Genomic DNA, 24,790 nt, shown 5'->3' with positions numbered 1-24,790 from the left:
AGTATTACAGTGCCATCTTTTGGCAAATGTTGAAACTATAGGCTACATGTTGATTTCGGTTTTTGGGTTTTTGTCATTGGGCGCATTGTAAATCCAATAAAAATAAGCACAACTTGCCTGCTGTAAAATCCAAAATTCGACCTGTGTAAATGCAGATATAGAAATGCAGATCCAGACTGATCACGTGACCGGCAGGGTGGATTGTTAGGTTTGCACCAACCGTTCCATGCTCTATTTGGTTTGGTGCTGAACTCTCCTGCACACGTTCAGTTGTGTATTTGGTGTCCCACTGACAGTTGACCCACTCAAGCTGTCATTTGTGTCTGTTACCTAACTGTGTTATCACAGCATGAATTCATTTCAAGAGTCGTTACAGCGCTGGTCCATTAGGCTTAGCCTATCTGGATCAGAGTGCAGCGAGGGCAAATGCGGCCAGGCAGCACCACCTTAACTCTTCTGGTTTGGGAAACGGTGTGCAAATGATTGATGGCGGTATGTGTTAATGTTTTCTGTGCCCAGAGTAAATATGATAATTGGCCCTTATTCATCTCATAAACACTGTGCACTTCCTGGTGACCACAAACGCAGACCACAGCTGTGGTCGCATAGACTGCTCGTATCTTTCCAGTTATTTCCTGCGCAGCGTGTGAGTCACAGGGAGCCACAGTCTGAGGGAGTCAGAATCTGCATCTGTTTTTCATTTGAGAGGGAAAAAAAACCGTAAACAAAATGGCAAACCCTCCTGGTTTCACAAACCAAAAATAATACATGAATCAAGGAAGAAACCCACAGTATGAGAGACTAACAAAGAGCGAAATAACTTAAATAACTTCACTAATGCGGCTCCTTCAGCCCTGCCCTGCCCAGAGGTGATTTCAGTCAGCATAGTCCTCATGGTGTTTACCGGCTGTCCACATCTTACCGAATGATTCTTCTTGTCTTGATTCTTCACGACAAAAAAAGCCTTCTTCCTCATCTATTTATTTGAAAGTACATGCCCCTGTATGATGGAAGAAGAAGTGTGGTGACAATGTGCGTCCCGGAGATGCGGCTATAAAGCTCGTGACGCGATACCTGTACCTCTGATCCACTTTCTTACCTGTATGTGCTGCCTCAGCTGCTACTACAGAACAGAGCAACAGAACAAGCAAACTTCCTAATAAGGATTTACCACCCAATTCAGTTTAAATGATGGTGGATTGGCTTTATGCGAGTCTGCAGCTCATCACATTAGACTTTTGGGATTTGAACGCAATGGAGGGAGTCACTACACCAGACATCAAACGCAGGATAACAGTGTCTATGCGTGTTTATTTAATCATTCTTGTTAACACAGAATTAGGCTTTGATGGTTCGTTTTTTCTACCGGAATTGTACCCTTTGGCAGTAAGGGGGGAGTGACAGTAAGTTTGTATGTGTCTGTGACAGAGAAAGGAGAAGCTGAATATTTGTGTAATGGGAGACGTAAATGTAAAGAAATCAGCCGCATGCAGACCTGCTGAACGTGATTGTTTACGGTTGAACCAGCCTGGGGTGATATTTTTAAAATGTCCCTTTCGATGAAATTACACTCATAAATAACACTCAAAAACAGATATAGAGTTCACTGCAACGAAACAATGGAGCCCCCTTGACAGGCTGCTTTGAAAGTCAGTGTCTGTGTGGTATTTTTGGCAGGTGTGATCTCGAGGGGCCGGTATATTGTCGGTGCAGTGGTATCCTGTTTGTACCCAAACCTGCAGTTAACGCCAGTGTTACTAAATTTAAAAAAAATCCCGTACTACCTGTGAAAACGATGAGATATCAGAAGGCGGGCTTCACTCCATTTGAAGGCAGCGCGGAGAGGAGCAGAGTCGGACGGGAATGATCCGAAATTGCGGAAAAAGTCGCACTTTCGGACGCAGCGTCTTCCGCGGATCAGTCCGGATCGAGAGCTTCAGCGCAGATCACCGGCTTAGAAGAGCTCTGGTGATTCTCACTACGATCAGATGACACTAACACGTGCTGACATATCTCACTGGCTCCACTCCAAAATTAACACCAGATTACACTTTGCAGACTGAAGTGACTTAATGTTAATAAGTCGCGCTGACAGCGCTTCTTTGCCTTCGTATAGAGCTGCGGTGTTTTTATGCAAAATGAGATCAAAAGATATACTCTTACTCTTACTAGCTGGGGTGTTAACTGCCTACTATGTTTACATACCTATTCCGGATGAAATTGAAGAGAAATGGAAACTGATGATCACAGATTGTTTCTTCCGGAGCCTCATCCATCTGGTAGGTCTACATTAATACAGTAAAAGTGCAAGTTTGTGTGTGAGGTTGACAAGTCCCCCTGACTTTGAATGGATGTAATTTTAAAACGGAGATGTTTAATGCGGTTAGAGTTATAATGTTGTCTTCACATTTAATGTGAATGATAAGCAGTTGCAGAGGTGCAACGTACACCGGCGCCTTGTTCACGGGCGCGGACACACTTCTGTGACGGCAACATCAGATTATGTCAGATCTTAATCCGAACACTGTAACCTATTAATAGACGCTATTAGGGAAACCGACGCTTTATTTTTAGAACAGCAGACCTGGTTAAGACTTTGTATCCTTTTATTCGGCGAGTACAAGAAGCATACAGTGAAATTGCAATCAAGAAACGAACAATTATGAATTACAGATAGAAGTAGAAATAAAAATGTGCAATTAATAAATAAGCATGTAGCCGATTAAATAAAGAGAAAATCAGAATTAGGCTACAAAAAGCTTGTATGAACAAATAAATGTATAAAGTAATTAACTAGTTCAATAGCTTTTACTCGAATTAAGAAAAACATGCATCTATTCAATTGTCCATTTAAAAAGCAAATCTCCCACTGTGTTTTATGTGCATGAATACACTTCAGCTTCCTTATAAATAGAGAAATGTTAGTATTTAAAACCCGCATTAAGTATCAACACACCAACTCTGGAGGAATTATTTTTTTTCATAATGAATGTGATTACACACACACACACACATGTAGTACAAAAGGAGGCCACTTCTTGTCATAATTTTTATGTCACTCCGACGAGGTCTGGATGACATTTTTCATCTTATGCAATTTCATCTGTGCAAGCAGAGAAATTTGTGAAACATGTCCTGCATCTGTCGTAGTGCTATAGGTTTTACTTCGGTGTCAGATCAGAATTCATGATGCATCTTCTGTACCTCTGCCATGTAGATGCCACATAGCTGTATAGCTGAGATCATATACTCATTTTTTTCTCTTGTGCTGTTTTTCTCTGTCCAGGCAGAATTCAGTGATCTTCTAGGTTTGAAAGACTATATGTGGGTAATGATGCTCATTACTGTGCTGGAACGGACAGTACCTGTGTCCGACAAGCATGTACGTGTTACAGAGGAGGTATTTGACGGGGTGCAGGTGATTGTATATGAGCCGAGCCAGCAGGGCGGCGATGGAGAGCTGAGGAGAGCAGTAATCTACTTGCATGGGGGAGGCTGGTGTCTGGGTAGTGCCAGTAAGTACCCCATCTACCTTGCTACTGTGTGGAGGAGTGGAGGGGGACATTTTTCCTTTATGAGAGATTATTTGTGTACATGTGTGTGTCTGTCAATCTGTCCCTCTGTGGAGATATATTCTCATAAAACGTTCTCATTAGGGGACTTACTGTTTAATTAAAAACTGTTCTATTGAAAACATCCTTTTAAAAATGAAATGCTTCAAGCTCAGTTGGCAATTGTTTGAAAGTGAGAGTTAATGCAAAGCTTGTGTGTATGTGTGACACAGTGAGCAGGACACACTGAGTATGTGTTTGGTCACTGCTCTGTCCCCTTCTGCAGTGATGGGACCCTATGATCTTCTCTCGAGGCAGACGGTCCAGGAGCTCAACGCTGTTGTGGTATCCGTGGAGTAAGTTTTCTCGCAGTCTTTCACCTCGAAAATGCACTGATCCACTAAACGCTGTGAGGTGTAACTCATGTAGAGCCAATAGCATAAAGGTGTGTTTAGTTTGGTTCTAAAGCAGGGGGTCGACTAGCTGAAAGCAAGTGATCGCATCCTGACTCTGAGGAAGCCCCCCTGCCGCTGTCGCCACAGTGCCCCCTCCCACGCCGAATATCTCAGCACAGGGATGGTCTCAGCTGGCTTTCATTACAGAGCCTTTCTCTTTGTGCACGGCTTCCAGCTGGCTGCCCTGCTCATGCTAACGATGCTGGCTTTGAGCTGGACAGCCAGCCAAATGGGTCCTGTGTGTTTCCACTGCGGGGGACACCGGGGGGTGGGGGGGGGGGGAGCGACCCGTCCACACTCTTCTGCTTTGAATACTTGTGGTTCTTGCTTAATGTTTTCGGAACAGCTGCTGACGGAGGGTGGTGTTAGACTCAGTGAGTTAGGATGTCATGCCCATTATCAGAATGTTGCCTGTTCAAATCCCAGGGTTGGCATAGTGATTTCACTGTTGGGCCCCTGAGCGAGACCTTTAACCCCCAGTCGCTCAGCGTCTGGCTGATCCTGCTCGGTACGTTGCTTTGCATAGAACCGTCTGCTAAGTAAACAAATTGTAGTAAGTGAATTCTGTGTGGCAGAGATGTTCGGCATTAATGACGCACCGTTTGAGGGCAGATCTGACATACAGGAGTCTGTTGTGGTCCAGCTTAGTGTGTTTAGTCTGCAGCGTGCATGACAAAGGAACGGATTGTTTACATTGTTTGGAGAACACAGGGTCAGCCAGTCGCTCCCTCAAGGCCCAGTGCAGAACTCGCTCTGCTGACGTTGAGAGCCCAGCTAGTGACATTCTGATGACAGGCATAGTGTCCTAATCTCTGGCTTACAAATGCAAACCGCATCTTATTAAAACTGAGTTATGACTGAAATTGGGTCTCTTAGGCTCTGTTTTATCTCGTGACAAAATATCATAGTTCATCTGTGCTCAGTTTTGAAGAAAACACTAATGAACAGTCAAAAAGCTCGGAAGTCCTTTCAGTGTCAGTGCAGTTACTCTGTTTGATCTTTGGAGGGCACTCCCCTTCACTTACTGTCATGTCCCCCCCACCCCACCCCACCCCCTGCAGGTATCGACTGGCCCCCCCACACCATTTTCCCATCCCCTTCCTGGATGTGTACCGGGGGGTGAAGCACTTCTTCCAGGGAGCTGTCTTGGCCCGCTACAGGGTGGACGCGAGGCGCGTGGCTGTGTCAGGGGACAGCGCTGGTGGTAACTTGGCTGCGGCCATCGCGCAGCAGGTACCGCCGCTTCCGTCCACTTTCAAGTCGTTCTCTTTGCTCATATTCTGCCTCCTCTGCCCTCTTCATCATCCTCCTCAGCCACTTCCTGTTCTGGCAGGAAGTTCACACTGACGGCACTTGTGTACGTGTATGCATGTGTATGCGGTTGCAGCTGCAGCAGGATGCGGAGCAGTCGGTGCAGCTGAAGGCGCAGGCCCTGCTCTACCCTGTGATGCAGGCGCTGGACCTCAACACACCCTCCTACCAGCAGAACGAGCACATGCCCATTCTGCCCAAGAAGCTGATGGTGCGTTTCTGGAGCGAATACTTCACCAGTGACCGTACCCTGCTGCACGCCATGCTGGCAAACTCGCACAACAGCCTGCAGTCTGGCCGGATGCTCAAGTACGTTAACTGGACCGTCTTACTGCCGGAAAGCTTCCACGGGCCGTACAACTACAGTGCCCCGCCGCTGGCAAACAGGGGCCCATCCTACATGGGGACCGCCCTCACCGACCCGCGGGCGTCGCCCCTTCTGGTGCCCGACACGGCCCTACGGGCACTGCCCAAGGCCTACGTGCTGACCTCTGAGTATGATGTCCTGCGGGACGACGGCGTCATGTACGTCACGCGGTTGCGGCAGGCCGGGGTGGACGTCACGCACCAGCACTACACCTCGGGTTTCCACGGTGCCTTCATGTTCACCGTCTGGCCCACCGACTTCCAGATCGGACGCCGCATGGTGTGGAACTACATCCACTGGCTGAAAGAGAACTTGTAGGCCCGGAAGACACTCCTGCTCCTGTCCTCAAAGCTTTCTTACATTTGGGTTTCAGACTTTGGGAGAAGGAATGTCGCTGGATTTAGAGTTGAATTGATTGAGTTCTTCCTATTGTCAGACCATTGCCTGTTTCAGCATATGGGACCAAAATACTATGAAGGACTGAATAAATCATATGGAGGCACCATTTTAATTAACCAAAAATGGGGGTGATGGAATTTGGAAGGGATGAGTTTTGTTTATGGGGGGGGGGTGCTTTGTAACTTTGTATCATCAGGTTTAAGTCTGTTTCTGATCGAATGTCTTTTACCTCAAGGGAATATAGAAAGTTGTGGGACATCGATTCTTCATATTTTCACACTTTGGAAGATCATAACATACAATTGCTCCCCCCTACCCCAGGAATCCCAGCCATAGAGTGAGACAGGCAGTGTGATGGTATATCTGCAGTGAAGCTGTGGACTCATGATGGTATATCTGCAGTGAAGCTGTGGACTCATGATGGTATATCTGCAGTGAAGCTGTGGACTCGTGCAACATGAGACGATGGCAGATGGGGGTCCCTGCAGCCTGCAGAATGTGCATGTTTTGGGGGGGGGGGGTTGTTGGTTAACAAATCACATGTGTTTCACTTACACAGGACCAGCTGCAGTTATGCCTCCCTCACCACTGGATTTCTGGTTTGCCCGGCGCTACGGAAGAGGCTGCGAAAGACAGTGAGGCCGATCTGAGGAGGAGAGCCGCTGATACCTGCTGACACGAATGCACTAGTCATGAATCAGCCCCAAATCGAGCAAAAGTCGTTGGCCAGCAATAGGGGCCAAGTCACTCCGTTCACTCCTGAGTCACATTTAAAGCGCAGCTGTCCATCCTTCTGTTCCTTTTTTTTAAATGTATACTCTACATGTGACATTCTGCGGTAATAAATTCTGCCTGTTGGCATCACTTCGTGAGGTTTGGTGATGTTTGTCCTGGCAGCCCGAGAACAGCAGCAAAGATCCAGTCAGACCCAGGATCGCTGCTGATGTTTGTTGTGTAGTATTAACTTTTAATGAGAGCAATTACTATAATAGGCTGCTTCAAATCAAGACAAAAGCGATAGGAGATCAGATATGGCCCGATATGGTTTAATCATTTCCCGGTATGGCATGTTTGTGTCTCTGTTGAGGAGCACTGAGATAGAGATGGTCTCTGAGGAGTAGAGATGGTCTCTGAGGGGTACTGAGATTGAGATGGTCTCTGAGGAGCACTGGGATTGAGATGGTGGCTGAGGACCACTGAGATAGAGATGATCTCTCAGGAGCACTGAGATGGAGATGAGGGTTATTTTTCTTGTAAAGCATAAAGAAAATACCAAGGCCATGTCTCCTATCCCTGACAGGAAAGGCTAAAGTAAGTGTGTTACAGCCTCCTGACCAAGCAGGAAATAGCTGTGCATATTGAAAGATTACTGCTGTCGCACCAGATTTCCTGAAAGATGCCCTGCCCACGACCTTTAGGTAGTGGAATGTGTGGCTGTGTGGAATGTATTTGTGCATGTGAGTGAACACATTACATAAGTCTGTGTCTCTGTGAGCTCAAGCCAATAAGAAGCTCCTTAAATTAGAAATGTGTGACGATAATCTCTCTGTGTTTATCACTTTAAGTATTCACCACTCACCAAAGCATTTCAGAAACTGCGTTTATCAAATAATTAGATTTTAAGTGTCTGGGGATCCGTGGCTGTTCTGACAGGTGCAGATCATTCCTCTGCTGTTGCTGTTACAGACAGAGTCTCAATGGAGATGAGGTCTCAGATTCTGCAGTGCTGTCATGCATTGTAATTCCAGCTCAGATCCAGGAACTTTGTCCCCATTTTGTAAATAGCTGGAAACATCCGTAAGTAATGCAACTGCTTCATAAAATCCCTGCAATAGGGAACTGGTAATGAGCCTCCATCATGTAGGGGAACTGGGCACTGTGGTGAGCCCCAAAGGAGCTCAGATCTGGGCCGAATCATAGCATAACATACACACTTTCTTGTTCCACATATCTTAGTACCCACAATGCTTTAGGTTTCCTGGGAAACTGCAAAAGACAACATTAAGACACGCCCCATGCCAGGTGTGATTAATTCCCAAATCTCCCAGCATGCTCCGGGCCTTGAAAGGGCATGAAAGCGGGACCTTTGCCGAGTCACTCTGGATAGACAAAACCACTGGCTTTTTCATGCGTATTGCATCAGGTGGGATGTCCAGCAGTCAAAATTAAATTAAATTAATTGTAGAAGAATGAAACGAACAAAAGTGCAGCTGAGTTAAATTCAAAACCATTCCTTTAATCTGAAGACGTCGATAGAGAATAAATAAGAAGATTGCATTGAGTATTAACGACACCAAAGGACAGGTAATTGTTTGGTAATTGAACTGGAGGATGACCTGAGCGTTAATGCTGACAGCAAGGAGCTGCTGAAGAAGGCGCAGCAGAGACTGTATTTTCTGAGAATCTGCACTTCCTCAGATGTGAAAGCTCTCCACAGGGTCATCAGGGCAGAAGAGAAAACAATAGGCTGCCCTCTCCCCACCCTGGAACAGATCTACACCCCCGATGCCGGAAGAAAGCTATGGACATTTAACATGATTCATCACATCCTGGTCACTGTCTCTTTCAGCTTTTGCCATCAGACAAGAGATACAGAACAATGAAAATCAGGACAAACCACCTAAAAAACTGTTTTTATCCTAAAGCAATCATGACCTTAAACTCAAAACAGAACTGTTAATTTATATATTTCATAAGTGCAATTTCTATATCCAGTTCAATTTGTATAGTCAGTGCAATTTTGTATATTGTGTAATATATTCTTTTATCACTCTTACGCCTCACATTGAGTCGCCTACACTTTCTCAATTTCGTTGTCAAGTGACAATGACAATAAAGATTCTTATTGTTAATGGTTAGTTGTTGAGGAAAACCTTTACGTTTAGGTGGAATAGATACTCTGACTAAACTGAGAGCTTCATCTCTTCGTCTGTGGACAGCTTATAGTGGAGTGAGACCCATATGCAGTTTGGATATTTCCATAGTTACTGATCTGCTGTGTCTAATAGTCCAATAATTCTTTTCCCTTTCTCAGGCATCTTGTGATTGGCCTGAATCGGGTCAGCTGCCATATGACACCAGGTAAATGATTCTGAGTCAGCTGAAACCTCCGCAGATGTTATAACGGAGAAGCCGTCTGACCTTTTTTCAGGAATTAGTATTCCCAAGAGATGCAGCGAGCTGTCAAGACCTTCAGTACCACTTCTATAGAATTGGGATGTTTAGGGAGTAGCCATGTTAGAAGGCTGGTCGCTGTATATCAACAAGGCAATGCAGCTAATGAATAAATATATTCCAGAAAGTCAGATGTCGTATAGTCATGGTGGCTGATTCAGCTCACATATGCAAACATGACGATACAAAAGTGTGTAAAATACAGTGCTGGTAAGGCAGAGTGTGTGTCTAAGGTCTGATTAAGGCACACTGCTCAAAACTGAGAAGATGTCATGCTGAGACAGGCGTTTTTCATTTTATATTTTATATTTTTATATTTTAAAAAGTCACATTTGTAGCAGTGTTTCAGTGGGATACCTTGCATGTTTCTGATTGTTTCCATGCTTTTTACCACTCAGCAGCGTCACAATAAAATATGAATATGTACCCCTACAATAACGGAAATCCATTTCCTTTAAGGGAGAATGTTTATGAACAGCGTGTATCGACCAATCAGCTGACCTCACGAAAAGAGCGTGTTTATGTAGCGTAAGTGTGTCACACACAGCTTGGAGGACTTTTCAGTCCCATATTACTGCAACCAGCTGATTACACTGATTTTAGTTGCTTCATTTTGGTTTGATTCCCATCTGTAGAGTAACTGGCTCAGATACTAGATTAGCTAGTTTCCCAGGTTGGCTTGAGGTAGGTCAGCAGTCAAACCACCTGCAGTTCAGACTAGATCCATCTGACACTAAGCAGTTTTGGACCTGGCCAGTACTTGAACGGGAGACCAACTAGGAAAGCAGGGTTGCTGCTGGGAGAGGTGTTGGTGTGGCTGACAGGTTAGTCTATCCTGTGGTCTGTGTGGGTCTCAATGCCCCAATGCTGTAAAAATGGCACCATCCTTCGGAAGAGACGTAAAACGGAGGTCCTGACTCTCTGAGGTCGTGAAAGGCATCCTTTGGAAGCATAGGGCTGGTACCCTGATGCCCTGATAAAATTACCCACTGTGGCCTTTTCTAATCCGCCTTCCTAATCATGCCTGTATCTCACTGGTGATTCTCTCCTGCCCATTCACCACCTCAGCTACTGTGTGGTGAAGGTACTGGTGCAGAATGGCTGCCATCACATCATCCAGGTGGGGGCCACACAGTGCTGGTGGCTGAAGTGGTTCCCCATTGGTTCTGTGAAGGACTTTGGGTGTCTTGAAAAGTGTTATATAAATGTAACATTTGTTCATTCATACCCAGACTGGTACTCTTCAAGAGTACAGAGCATGATACCCTCAATTTTCCTTTATCAATATTAATTAAGCTCTCAGAATTCCTTAATTAATGAACTTCTCTGCATTGGCAGCACTAATAGGCGCTTATTATTTAAATGGCAGTGTGCTTTGTGCAGTGGGCTCTTCACTGTGTTGACTGTTGGCCATTTGTGATCCACTGCCTCTGAGAAATTTGCCCTTTAATACCCGAAAGTCACATGACGCTTCACAAATATATCTGCGTCAACATCTGTGCCTCGTCTGTCACTTCGACAATGGCAGGGTCTTTATTGGAACAGGGATGAGTTGTTTTTTTCATTCTCCAGTCGCCTCCTTTAGCTCCTAGTCTACTCGTCCTTCTGAGGAACATATGGGTTGAATCATGCTAATAATGGTTAAGCTGTCCTCTCATGCAGTTCTAAGCCCAGGTGCACATGCAGCCCGAATGCTGCAACTTTGCTGCCCTCTGCTGTTGCGATGCAGTTTTCCCGTATCAATCGGTCCCAGTTTGTAAATTAAACTTTGTCCGTCGGTTTGTGTTATTTATATGTGGTGAAATTCATAAATAACATTTGGTGTTCCAAAAGTCAAGCACAATCAGTCAGACGAACTGGCCTTTTAGCTAAATTGCAGTTGTTTCTTTTGTTGTCTTTGATGTGTAGGGCAACAGCTGTAAATCCTTCCAGTTTGATCTTTCCTTACTCCAGTAAGGATGTTTACTGGTGGAGCTGGACCCAGCATCCTCAGTGAGGTTCTGATTGTGCGTTACTGGCTTCTTCCTCCGCCTTGAGATCCTTAAAATAGCACCCCACCACCCCCCCACCCCCCCGGCACTGTGGGCTCAGCTCAGGTTTCAGTGAAAGTGACCCAGCCACCACCTTTGGCCGCGCACTTTTGACAGGGTCTGTAAACATCCGACAGGTGCAGCTGGCCACCTGATTCCCATGGGGCAGGGGCTGGGCTGAGGGGGGTCCCTGGGCCTGACAGGTGCAAACTCAGACAGGTGCGAACACACATGCGTATGCAGATGACGTGTCACTCCCCTGGCATGTGTACTACTGCTCTACTGAATTATTTTCTGCCGTTTTATTTTCAATGTTTGCCTCAACATGCGCAGCTTTCCACACCCAAGAAAGGGGATCTCTAGTTTCAACCATAAACTTAATTCTTAATTTAACTGAAACAACACTTTGGATGCTAATGTAATGTAGGCTCTGGCCAGTAGAGGGCAGTATGGCTCAGACAATCAGATGACTCTTGTTACTTGTTTACATTGTTCTCTTGTATTATTTCCAATATTATATATATTTTCAAACCTTTAGATGTATAGACTGCTTTTTTGGTCTACCTGCTGAAATGGATATATCGAATGCTGTTTGATTTCAGACGAAACACCAAAAGTAACCTCTTCGGGTCACGAGACCTGTTCTGTCTGCTCGAAGGGGCTGCTGGCAAAGGTGGTGTTTAGAAGCGAGACAGCAGGTTGGAGTTGTGCTGTGTCTGTGCTCCCTGTGGAATTCTCCAGCAGCAGTGCGAGCTCTGGTTCCTCGGAAACTGCGGCCGTATGTTCCTGTGGTGAGCGGCCATCGTTTGTCCTTCCGACCCTCTGTGTGCCCCGGCCTGCGGTGGAAACTCGGCCATCGTGATGGGCGCCCAAGGCGACGGCCGGAACCCCAGCAGCTGCCGTGGTACTGAAATCCGGCAGATGGAGAGGAAGGGCTTCTGGATGCCATGCGGGATGCCGACGGACAAGAAGCAAGATGGGAGATGCGACAATTCAGCTGAGGGCCAGTTGCGTTGTCACTGGAGGCCTGAACAAATCAGGTAATGGATCTGCAGGTCTGAGACGTGGAAAAGTGCTGACGAGGGCGTGGCCATCCGTGCTGATGTGGGCGTGACCATCCGTGCTGATGTGGGCATGGCCATCTCTGCTGACGAGGGCGTGGCCATCCGTGCTGATGTGGGCATGGCCATCTCTGCTGACGAGGGCGTGGCCATCTGTGTTGATGTGGGCGTGGCCATCTCTGCTGACGAGGGCGTGGCCATCTGTGCTGACGAGGGCATGGCCATCTGTGCTAATGTGGGCATGGCCATCTCTGCTGATGAGGGCGTGGCCATCTGTGCTGACGAGGGCGTGGCCATCCGTGCTGATGTGGGCATGGCCATCCGTGCTGATGTGGGCATGGCCATCTCTGCTGACGAGGGCGTGGCCATCCGTGCTGATGTGGGCGTGGCCATCTGTGCTGACGAGGGCGTGGCCATCTGTGCTGACGAGGGCATGGCCATCTGTGCTAATGTGGGCATGGCCATCTCTGCTGATGAGGGCGTGGCCATCTGTGTTGATGTGGGCGTGGCCATCTCTGCTGACGAGGGCGTGGCCATCTGTGCTGACGAGGGCATGGCCATCTGTGCTAATGTGGGCATGGCCATCTCTGCTGATGAGGGCGTGGCCATCTGTGCTGACGAGGGCGTGGCCATCTGTGCTAATGTGGGCGTGACCATCTCTGCTGACGAGGGCGTGGCCATCTCTGCTGACGAGGGCGTGGCCATCTCTGCTGATGAGGGCGTGGCCATCTCTGCTGACGAGGGCGTGGCCATCTGTGCTGACGAGGGCGTGGCCATCTGTGCTGATGTGGGCGTGGCCATCTCTGCTGACGAGGGCATGGCCATCTCTGCTGACGAGGGCGTGGCCATCTCTGCTGATGAGGGCGTGGCCATCTCTGCTGACGAGGGCGTGGCCATCTCTGCTGATGAGGGCGTGGCCATCTCTGCTGACGAGGGCGTGGCCATCCATGCTGATGGCTACAGGGGCGGCGTCTTTTCAGTGTGAGTTCCAACTGAGCGCCTACACCTGAGTTATGTTCCCTCAGATCTATGAAGACGACAGACATGCACACTCCTACGTTCCTAATTAGTAGCGTTTTGTGTATCTGTCAGCGTTGTACAGCACTTGTGCACTACAATGCCCGTTTGCTAGCTTGACCGAGGCCCAGAAAGGCTGGCGGTTGGGCCCAGTGAGTAGGAGGAACAGGCTGGACCTTCCTGTGAGGTCAGAACATCCCACTCTGCCTGTGCTGGCTGCTCGTTTAAGCTGCAGGTGTCATACTGCGCGATGCTGTTACTTGAGCCATTCTGGCTCAAAGGTACAACTGCAGTGCCCTGGTTGTGGACTGAATGATACACCACCTGCTGCCTAGTTCACCTGACACCACGGTGCCTCCGGTCCCCCCTTGTGGTGAGAGACATGGGCCACGCCCCCCTGGGCCAGCACCACATCAGCACTGGAATTTGGGTGCTTATTAAATCTATAAATAGAGTTGGTACTGTGGCTGCAGTTCAGCGGCAAGCTGGAAACGAGACACCCGATTCCGCGGAGCGCGTGAAGTGGTGGCGAGTGAAATCGGCCTTTTCACGGGGGAAACGTTTTAGCACGCGACATGCGTGTGCTATTCCAACAGGCAAAGCCCTGAGACGGCTTTCCTCGGGAAAGAGATCGCCGGCCTGTCTTCCCATCTTGTAAAAGGGGGTCTATTTTAGCCATTTCTTTTGCCCTACTTATGGGATGACACAGTCAGTCAGTTATGTCAGGCTGATTCTGCTGGAGTCACATGATGGATCCATCCATCCATCTTCCAAACTGCTTATCCTTCTGGGTTGTGGGGGGGTCTGGAGCCTATCCTAGAGGCTATGGGCATGAGGTGGGGAACAACCCAGGGTGGGGGGCCAGCCCATTGCAGGGCACAGTCACACACCATTCACTCACACATGCACACCTACAGGCAATTTAGTAACTCCAATTAGCCTCAGCATGTCTTTGGACTGTGGGGGGAAACTGAAGTACTTGGAGGAAACTCCACGAGAACATGCAAACTCCACACACATGTAACGCAGGTGGAGACTCGAACCCGGGTCCCAGAGGTGTGAGGCAATACTGCTAAGCACTGCACCACCATGCAGCCCCCACCTGATGAATCATTTACCAATAAGCAATCGGGGTTCAGTATGAATCCGTTTTTTCTTGATGTGGACTGACTGCTTGATGTGGACTGACTGACTGTTTTTTTGGCAAAGGGTGACAGGATGGAGGGGACACTACTCTCTCTCCGGGAGTGCGAGAGAGCGGCAGGGCGGCACTGTACATGCGGAGGACACTTCTCACCTTGTCCTGGCAGATCAGATCACTCCATTAGCCTGTGCCGTTCATCGTCACATCGAGGGCAGAGCACAGCAGTCGTTGTGGTTTTGAAGGGGCGGGTCTCAGTCCAAAGGGTAGCAGCTTGAAGCCCAAAAAACACCTTCAGTTTGAAGCAATTAAGAATCGACCAGGTGTTTGTGACAGAGACTTACCACAGGAACTAATAAGTCAGAATAGTACAGGAAGGATGTGCTGGAGAACGGACGTGTAGTAAGGCCACGTCTTTCACTGAGTGCTGTCCTTGTGGAGGGACCCGGTCTCTTCTTCATGGGGAAGGAAGGGGCCATAAGTCAGCCCCCCACCCCACCATGAGAATTTCACAGCTGTGTTGAAATGGCGGGAGGAAGCAGAAGAATACGCTGAACGCAGCAGCAAACGGCGCCTGTCTGCAGGTGACAGGTGTTCAGCAACAGTTAGAACTGCAGGAAGCAGGCGCTTGGTGGGGGGTGGGGGGTGGGGGGTGGGGGGGGGGCAACAGAGGCCTATGAGCTGTGGGATGGGGGTGGCTGGGGACACAGTTTTATCAGAGGAACGATTGCTGCAACATCACTGAGGCGTTGCTGAAACGTTGCATGGAAAACTGTACTAAAGTAAGTTTCCACCTACAGTGACAATGTGGACGATGCTCTGATGATTATGCTCAATCCTTTCCACAGTCTATGCAGCATAAAAGCCACAGAGATACCGGTCGACAAGCCGCACTAGAGTTCTGACTGTGCGTACCTGTGTTTTTTCTGCGTTTAAAGGTGTCAGGAGAGTTAGCCGCGCCGGCCTGCTTGGCTAGCCGCAGCAGAACGGGCCGTGCGGTTTTCGAGTGTGGAAAAGGCAGCCTTTGAAATGTCCATTGTTCCATTTTATCGTCTCTCTGAAGGAGGAAATGGTGAAACAAGGACCCAGCAAGGCAAATACTAGGGCGGGCTGTTCGTCTCAGTGCCTGAGGTTAACACCTTTTTTTTTTTAGTGCCGGCTGTTATTTTGAAACAGAAATACGCCACTCAGCGTCACGCATTGCGAGAGGAGCATTCAGACTGCCCCAGTCTGTTGGTGCAATATCAGTGTGTTAAGGCCGTCTCGGGATGTCAGGGTATCTTGACCTGCCGGTAGCATGTTGACACATTAGCTCACCTTGCTGCAGGGGACATTATTACAGCAGTCAACACACAGTCCGGTACAGCTCCTAACCCTCCCACCTGGGTTCACAGGTGAGTCACTACACACCTGAAGCACAAAACCACCCACATTTCCACTAAATCCCTCATTTTTAAGGTGTTAAATGCACATTCAGGTATCTAGATGTTTGTAATGTGCTATTGGCCTCACTTGTGGGTTATTTCAGTATGTATAGTAAGAATAAAACATGTACGGACAACAGTAAACAGTAGCAGAGCAAAGAATGTATTTCATGAATGTTCTGTGACGGTGCCTAAGTGGTTTGGTTATCCCCAGCTACAGGGTGACTTGTTGTGGCCAAAGATAGGAAGGACCTTAAATAGCTCCTTATATTGCGATATTTAACACTCGTTGCATGTCACCCATTAGCAGCCCTGCTCGTTAGTGAAACCACATGTTTGCGTATTGTCTTTGCGTGTCATCAGCAGAGAGGCGACCTCTACCACCAGCTCAGTCGTCCCTGACAAAACGCTGCTGCGTCAGGTTATGGTTCCTCGGAGAATCCGACGGAGGCCCCATCTTGGGTAATTCGGTTTCCTTCGCTACGGAATCGGTTGCTGTGCCCGTTGCTAGGAAAGCACTTTGCCAGTGAATGAAGAATGGCACGTGTCCCGTACTGAGTTTTCAGTGCTCTGACATACTCCCTCGGTGTGGACTGTGCAGGAGAATGGGGGGAGGTGCAGGGGTGCTGGAACAGCCAACCAAAGCCAATTGACCAACCACACACACACACACACACACACACACATCATCATTGTGCTTCGTCAAGGAGAACCACACGTGCGTGAGTCTTTCGATCATTCAGCATTGGCAGGTATCCTCATGAGAGCCTCTGAAAATGCTGCATCCCCACCTAAAGGCCCCCCCATCTCCTTTGGAAGCGCAGGGCTTGGGTGGCTGCAGTCGGGCATCGTTACTGCACGTTACTAAGCTGTTTCAGCACATAAGTGACACCAGGAATAACAAGCCAGAAGTCCCAGCACAAGAGGGACTGGGCTGATTGACAAGCGACAGTCTGACTGGGCCAGATTTCCTGACAGTGCAAGGAGCAGTTTGCTTAAAACACAGTTTAGCACATTTTAAAGCGCACATACCTCTGATGTCTAATGACGTTTTGTGTAAGATATGTCTGTAATTTAGACTAATGCTGTCAATCGATTATTTTTTTTAATCACGTGTTATTGCGCTTTTGGGTATAATGACAATAATCATATATGTATTCGATTTCAATTCAAATCAGTTTGTAAGGGGGAAAGTAATTTGTTTCGTTGTTGACACCCCACAGCACAGAGTGCACAACAACAAAATGTGCCCTCTGCTTTTAACCCATAAGCCTATGTGACATAGCAGGGGGCAGCTAATTTAGAGCCGGGGAGCAGTGTTTGGGGGCGGTATTTATTAAAATTATACATATACTTTCATGGAATATAAAATAAAATAAAATAATAAGCAGCAAGAGAAGTTTGCTGAATGCTATATTGACAAATTGGAAATGTGCGTTATGGCAGTTCATCGCTGTACACAGCTGCCTAAGTAATGGTAGCATTTAGCTTAGCCAAAGGTGCTACATCAGCAGATACTCTGTGGCTGCTTTGGCTCTGCACTCAAATGATAGCTCTAGGTCTTGGTGGCAATAAGTGTATGCATACAAATTCGGTTTCATCCAATATGACTTGTTGGTTTGTCTGAAACAATCAGTAATGTATGTGAAGCACATGCGTATGTCGGAATTATGCAATCATTAGGAGTACGATTAAAGACATTTTCGTGGGGCAGGTGGTCGACTGAGATTGGGTAAATTTTGCCGACCAGGGGGGTCCCCCCCTCCCCCCTGATAATAACACGCTACTTTAGACAGCTCTAATTTATACATGAAAATGTTTTTTTTTTCCTCGCAGTCATATTTCATTCTTGGGTCTGCGGTGGTCTACCTTTTTAAATTAAAGTATGGACCAGACCTGTAGCCAGAAATAAATTTCCCCGACCGGAAGGGGCAGGGGGAGCCCTAGGCAGATTAAAGCATCCGGGGTACCGGATCAAACTGTATTTTACTATGCGGCCATGTGCTCTGCTATGGTCCTACCAAACAGAATGAAACTTTCCACTTCTGTTTCAACAAAGGCTGTGCATCTGTGTGGGAGAAGAGGAAGTGTGCGTACACAGGAACAAGATGGAAAACCACAGAAATAAGTTTAGAGTCGTCCCCTTTTTGTCTATTCTATTGGTGTAGCAACATTTTGTTTGTTGGCAGTTTTTTCAGTTGTCAGTGTTGAGTTTTTCGAGGATTGAAGTTGTGGAACTTGTGTGACATCAACGGGAAGTTGTGAAAATGTGTGTGTGTGTGTGTGCGTTTATGTGTGTGGTCCAGCTGTACATTAAATTGTGGGGGCCCTCACAATGTGATAGAATCCTGTTATTTTGAAGTTGTGGGGGTCATTTTTATAGAAATGTTGGGATTAGGGTTTTACGCACAGAAATGAATGGACAATTCCCATAAAGATATGGGTACAGGTCTGTGTGTGTGTGTGTGTGTGTGTGTGTGTGTGTGTGTGTTAGACAGAGAGAGAGACGTTTTGACACATCCTGTGCCTTGTGCCACTGTAACAGCGCTTTATCTCCTGGTCTCCAACACCGCGAAGCGTGTTCCACATCCTGACAATCGGCATTAAGACCCGGGAGGTGGATCATTACCATTTGTCTGTGTCTAGGGAGTCCAACACGTTCTATCATTTATCTCCCACATTTCGGTGCGTTGCTGAAGGGAACGACGCCAGCTTCCTTTCCTGCAACTTCAATCTGAATAGATGACACTGGGGGCAGAAGGCGGAGATGCAGGACAGAGGGTAACTGCCTGGCTGCTGCAACTGGCCACATGCTGGTGTTATCACACAGGAACACAGTATCAGTATAAACAACATGTTGACATTTGTAATCACTGTAGAGGAAGCAACGTGTCTGTGTCAAGTCATCCCCTAATGGAGAAGAAGACTAGTACTGGTGCTTCCCCAAGAGCACAGAGACATAGGAGGGCTTTTACACCTGGGGGGAATTTTGTGTTTTCTCAATCTTCTCCCCTTTGTGATTCATCCCACGATGGGCCAGTAAGCAGTGATGCCCTTTGTGTGCTTGTACTTCTGCAACGGACAGCGGGGTGATGGCTTTAAATACTCTGGACACACTAGCAGTGTTACTGTCACCTTACAGTATGTTACAGTATGTTACAGTATGTTATGGATACCATACATCTAACCTCTTCCTAGTTCTCTGTTTTGTTTTTTTCTTATGAGACAGAGGTGTTATGGGAAATGTGGTTTGTTGTGTTGGAGTTACATGATTGGTGGAAAGGCTTTCCTTCTACTATTTCTTGCAGGTGATTGGTCGTGTTTCCTTGCCTTCTTTTCTCATTCCATGGTTGCATCCTGCTCTTCGCCCCAGCCCTGTTCCACGCTTCCCCTCTACTCAGGCCTACTCGCAGAACCTGCAGCTTGCAGGGCAGGCCGGCCCAGCATCAGCCATCGATTGTAACAGCTTGCTTTTGGGCAGGGCTGTTACTCCATCCTTTCTTCGGTGTGTGTCACAAGCTTAAACATCCCCCATAGGTTGGCGTCCACTGGTGTGGCTTGTGCTTTACATGGCAAACTCTCCTGCCTATCTCCTGCCTATCACGTATAAGGATGTGTAATGTCAGTGTAAGTTCCAGAGCAGTGTGTATGTGGGGGGGGGGGGGGTTGGAGCGCAAAGGGCAAAGAGTAGTGTATTTACCAGATGCTGAGAGGTCGCCCTAGATTGTGTTTCTGATGAGCTTCCCGTGTGAAGTATCAGTACGTGGGGTGTGTGTCTGGTGTCTCATGTTTTTTGTCAGGTGTTTTCTTCTGCGTGACGGAAATGCCCAGTTTAGCTGTGCCTTCCTGTGAGCGAGATCATTTCCTCCAAAGAGCCGGGATGTCATTGTGAGAGAGACGTCTTCGGAGAGAGGATGGGGCAGTGCCAACACTGGATTCTGCTCCTTCGGCCCCCCACCCTGACCTCTCCTGTCCTTGGAAGAATGTATAGACCCCCCCCCCCCTTGCATTCCTCTGCTCCCTGCTTTTTGGCTGGGACCGTGCGATGGGGAGTCTCAGCTCTTAAGGATTCTTGCGGCGTCCCGTTATATGCGACTACCATGGCTTTACTGTCTTCTATATTGTATGTGCATCAGTCCACCTGGAATCTTGGTGAGACCAATAGTTGCTACAAGACAAGTCAAGCAATCATCTGCATTCTATTAGCAACACACAGACACCTAATTAGCAAAGCTTGCCTCGTTAAAATTTACCATCTGAAGTCGGCACATTCCCAGCATTCTTCAATCCACATGTGAAGCGTGGGACTTTCTTAACTGAATTAAGGTGTTTTTAAAGTTCAGACTGAGGATCTTGGCTGTAAGCTGTGCCCCCCACCCCCCCCTCCCGCATTTCATGAAGGCCAAGATACTCCGGTGCTCAGGTCTCAGTCTTTGGCAGCAGTCTTCCAGGTCAGCTCCCATGATTCCCACCCAGGCCCACTGCCATTGGCCGCCAGTCTGCAACTAGGCAGAAGAGGCACTTAATGACCAGATGAGGGATAAGGGGCTATGACTCTGGGATAGAATGTCTGTAGAGGAGTCACCAGGGACCAGCATGATCTGGGATGTGCCCTGGTAAGCTAGACTAGGTCAGGGTTAGAATGATGGCTTGATGGTAACAAGATAAGGATTGTGTGTTTCTCTACAGACAAACAAGCCTTCTACTGCTAGTAAGCAGAGCTTGAATGCTGTCACACAACCCCTCTCCACAGGGGTCAGGAGCTCCCGCACCCCCCCAGCCTCCCCGCTGCCTGAAATGTTGATGACATCACTTTACTGCTTGGTGGACTTCATCATCCACGCCACGAGTTGCTGAATCTTAGCAGTGCATTGGTTTTATTTTTAGGTTTCCCAGTACTGCTGCTCGTTCCAGGGTCCGCCCCTGAATCTGAGACTTCCTGGTTACATTAGTTCTGTTGACACCTGCATCGTTGGAATGACCCAGATGATATCGTGTCAAGCCTGGGTGTGGCACCCTTTCCGCCTCAAATGTGGTGTTTTCCTTTTTTTTTATTTAGCTAATGATGTACTCGAAAATGAGAAGCAGGATAAGGAAGTCCAATCTGAGGAGGAACGTTGTGCTTCACCATTTTTGTCCTGAGATGTCATGCCTTGGAGATCCTCTCTGTTTAGCTGAAGACTGTTTAGCAGGTTTATTTATCGCTGTCGTAAAAATATGTGCGTGAGGTTTTCTGCAAATGTGGGAGACAGATGCTTTAAGAACTGGCGTTACTGGATCAGATTCGGTGAGACCTCCATTGTTGCAGTTCACCTGCAGATGTTGGGAATCTGCTTTAGTAATTAGGCCTGTTAAAATTTTGTCACTGCCATTTTAAACGTGCTGAGGTTCACCAAGTTCTCTAGTTCTTCAACTGAGGTTTATTATTCTCAATTATATCTAAGCATAATATTTGGGTGCAGCAGGGCTCTGCTCTGCTCGGCAGAACACACTGAAGTGGGGCCCTGTTCCACAGGACAAACTGCAGTGGGGTTCTACTCCGCAGGATACACTACAGTGGTGCTCTGCTCCACAGAACATACTGCAGTGGGGCTCTGCTCTGCAGGACACACTGCAGCTGGGCTCTACTTTGCAGGACACACTGCAGCTGGGCTTCACTCCGCAGCACACACTGCAGTGGGGCTCTGCTCTGCAGGACACACTGCAGCTGGGCTTCACTCTGCAGCACACACTGCAATGGGGCTCTGCTCTGCAGGACACACTGCAGTGGGGCTCTGCTCTGCAGGACACACTGCAGCTGGGCTTCACTCTGCAGCACACACTGCAGTGGGGCTCTGCTCTGCAGGACACACTGTAGGATTGCTGGTTCGGTGCTGCTTTGTCTGTGATAGCGATGGCAGTGTATCACAGAGGTGCTTGGTGCTGTTTTTTGACTCAAAGGTGTTTTGTTTTGAGCAGTTAGACGATGACTTTTAAGGTTTCTTTGGCCAAGCTGGCTGCGTAGGTGTAAGACTGACACGGTCAGACCCTTGGGCGATTCAGCCGACACAGGGCAAGATGATGAATGACTTTACTGGGTTTCTGGCGGCACTTTGTGTGGGCTGAACCAGGAGGCAGATCTGACATGTTTTTTAAAAAAAAGTATTGGGTTTGGGGAACAATACGACAGAGGAAAAAATAAATGCAGAAACAGCCAAGAGGTGGGGGGAGATAGCAGGTCTTTTGGGGTCCATAGCAGATCTGGGGATGTCAAAAGCAGGGCTAGTGGTACTGGATGCTGGGCTAGTCCACAGAGCTGGAGATATTCTGTGTTCTGCTTATAATATGAAATAAAATCATCTTTGTGGGCAAATCTGTATTTGGTGGGGCAGAGGAACCTGGTTGTCCTGACACTCCCAACACAGATTTTTTAACCAGCATCATCAGAAAACATCAAGCTGTAGGAATGTCTGAGTGAGGATAACAACTTCCTTGGATGGATGGATAGCAGCACCTTTGGGGAGAGACTGCTGCCGTGCCCTGTATGGGGCAGGCGGTCGTCAGCATTCCGCAGGAGGCCAGAGGGGGCGCCAGAGCTGTTTTTGCCCTGCCCCAACAGCCACATACACACAAAGAAAGAGGCAGACCAGTGCATAAATAAATCTTCCTTGTCAAGCGGGTGAGATGTGAGCGTGTGCACAAGCTCTCCTCTCATTTGCCCGTTGACTCCGTCTTATGAATTATGCATAAAAAAAAACCCACTTATAAAGAAAATCAGTAGTGGGTGACTCAGAAATGCAAAGAATTGGTGTGTATGTCTGTGTGTGTTGTGGGGGGGGGGGGGCTCTTCCTTTTGCTGTTTCCAGACAACGAATGATGGGAAACTGAGAGAGATTCTCACAGAGACCCCACACCTTCCTGACACGTTTGGCGGCAGTGGGGGGGGGGGGGGCTCCTGCCGAATCATCTTCCATCCTTGGGGGGGGGCACCTTCAGAGGTGTTTGGCTGCTGTTCCTGCCGGAGATGCTAGATGAAATTAACACGAGCGATGCTGAGCTCAGCCGTGACCGCTGACTGCAGCACTGCGCTGGATGAACGTCCCAGTGCTACATGGGTTCACCAGGAAGTTAGCGGTGCGCCCCTATCAATAAATTGTGATCTATTTTGCACGTACCTGTGTTTAAATCACTATGTGTGTGTGATAGACTGAGTATGTATCTGAGAGCTGTCAATGTTTCTAAATAATAGCATGTGGGATGTTGCAGTGGACCTTGTTGCTGTGTGATCCCAGGGTAAAGAGGGGGCTGCTGATGATTCAGAATTGACCCCCTCCTCCAATCCCATGCTGCTGCTGACGCAGCTGCCCAGGGATCGCTGTGAGCTGATTGGTCAGTGCTGTTCCACCAAGCTAAGGCAATGCCGATGCCGTTTTCATGACGGGCAGCACACCTGCCCCGTAGCCTCATGCTAAAACTTCACAATAGTGGCCGGCACCTCATGGCCCTCAGCCACTGACTGTCACTGCAGTCCCCAGAAAGGAGGAGGGTATTTTGCTAGCTTGATTCCAGGGGGAGATGAGGTGGGTTCTTTCACACTGACAGGACTGTAACGGGAGGTGTGGTGGGGGCCTGGTCCAGGGGCACCTACTGCGCAGCTGAATTCCCACAATCCTCTTTAACTTCCTGTAATCCGCACTAAACTCCCTTCTTCGGCTCCCGTGTAATCAAACAGCAAAGCTGTGTTTACGCCAGCTAATGCTGCTAATTCTTCATGGAGTCCTGCTGTTTCTGGCCTCATGTTCAAAACGGAACAACCTAGAAGCGATGAGTGTGGAGGCTGGTGCTGACAGCTCTCAGTTTCTTTTCACGGGGTCCGTGTGGAAGACTGGGAAGGAGACGAGGGGACAGGATGAGATGGGTGATAGGTGGATGGACGGGTCTGCAGGGGCGTTTGACTGACAAGCCAAATCTCGAGGAAGGGCGCCGGCCTCCTTCTGAATCAGTCGCCGTGGGAAACGGCGGCGGAGGCCGGCCTATCCCTGGTACCGCTGTGCCTCTTTAAGGCTCATTAATGCCTGAGTCTCTTCTAAACTTTGTTGTGCTGTTCTCGGCTCAGGAGCAGACGCACGGAGCCGGGAGGGCGAGGTTCCCTCTGAGGCCACATGATTAAACGGGATTATGGGTAATTGAATCCGTTACCATGGTGACTGGCCGGTAAACAGTTCATCATGTCATACTGCATCTATTTCCATTTTGCTGCAGAGGGCAGGTGGTGGCGCAATAATCAGAGCGGAGTGGACATCACACCCGTCACACTGATCTGCTGCTCTCTCATGTCACTGCGTTGTCCTTTATAGAGCTTGTGGTTATAGCATGATGGGGACAGCGCCTCTTATGGGTCGTGTTGGGTCCCCTGCATGCGTGTGCGCCTGGGCCGGCGTGAACGCCTTGTCTGCTTCACGTTCACAACTTCCCTCTTCCGGTGTTGTTTTTTTTTCTTTTTCGGTATCTTCTTGCTGCAGCCGTTTTAATCAGCCAGCAGCAGGTCTCCTGTGCAGGGAGGAAGCAGGAAGTCGGTCCCCCAAAGCCAGTGAGAGAAACCACAGGCCGATTGCAGGAAATCCAGCTCGGCCCCAGTGGTCAGTAGTGGGCCGAGTCCGGCGCACGGACCCCAGGACTGCACGCTTCACCCGGGACAGAGGGTGCCACCTCAGCTTCCGTGCGTCACATGACCCCCTCAGTGCGGCTGTCGCTCAATCTGAGGGAGCTGCAGAAGGTGCCGGAACTGAGGGGCGTTACCGTTTTCAGCAAATACACGCAAAGCAAGAGGAGATAAAAAAAAAAACAGCCTGTTGCTATAGTAACCTGAGCAGTGGTCGTC

General features: G+C 48.4%; 1 protein-coding gene across 2 annotated transcripts; it reads left to right on the top strand.

The window, feature by feature from the left end:
• Positions 1-997: 997 nt before the first annotated feature.
• aadac (arylacetamide deacetylase) lies at positions 998-6,950 on the top strand. Of its 2 annotated transcripts, XM_023821404.2 has the most exons (6): positions 998-1,968; positions 2,227-2,279; positions 3,287-3,515; positions 3,838-3,907; positions 5,068-5,239; positions 5,394-6,950. In XM_023821404.2, exons 2-6 carry the CDS (start codon positions 2,241-2,243, stop codon positions 6,000-6,002), a joined length of 1,119 nt encoding a protein of 372 aa, XP_023677172.2. In that variant the 5' UTR covers positions 998-1,968; positions 2,227-2,240; the 3' UTR covers positions 6,003-6,950. The 2 variants fall into 2 exon arrangements, with proteins under 2 accessions (XP_023677172.2, XP_023677163.2); XM_023821395.2 differs by having other exon boundaries at positions 998-2,279.
• Positions 6,951-24,790: the final 17,840 nt, after the last annotated feature.

Source organism: Paramormyrops kingsleyae, chromosome 17, assembly GCF_048594095.1.
Source record: "Paramormyrops kingsleyae isolate MSU_618 chromosome 17, PKINGS_0.4, whole genome shotgun sequence".
Taxonomy (NCBI): Eukaryota; Metazoa; Chordata; class Actinopteri; order Osteoglossiformes; family Mormyridae; genus Paramormyrops; species Paramormyrops kingsleyae.
Note: the sequence above shows the minus strand (reverse complement) of the source record. Positions and strands in the feature narration are given on the sequence as shown.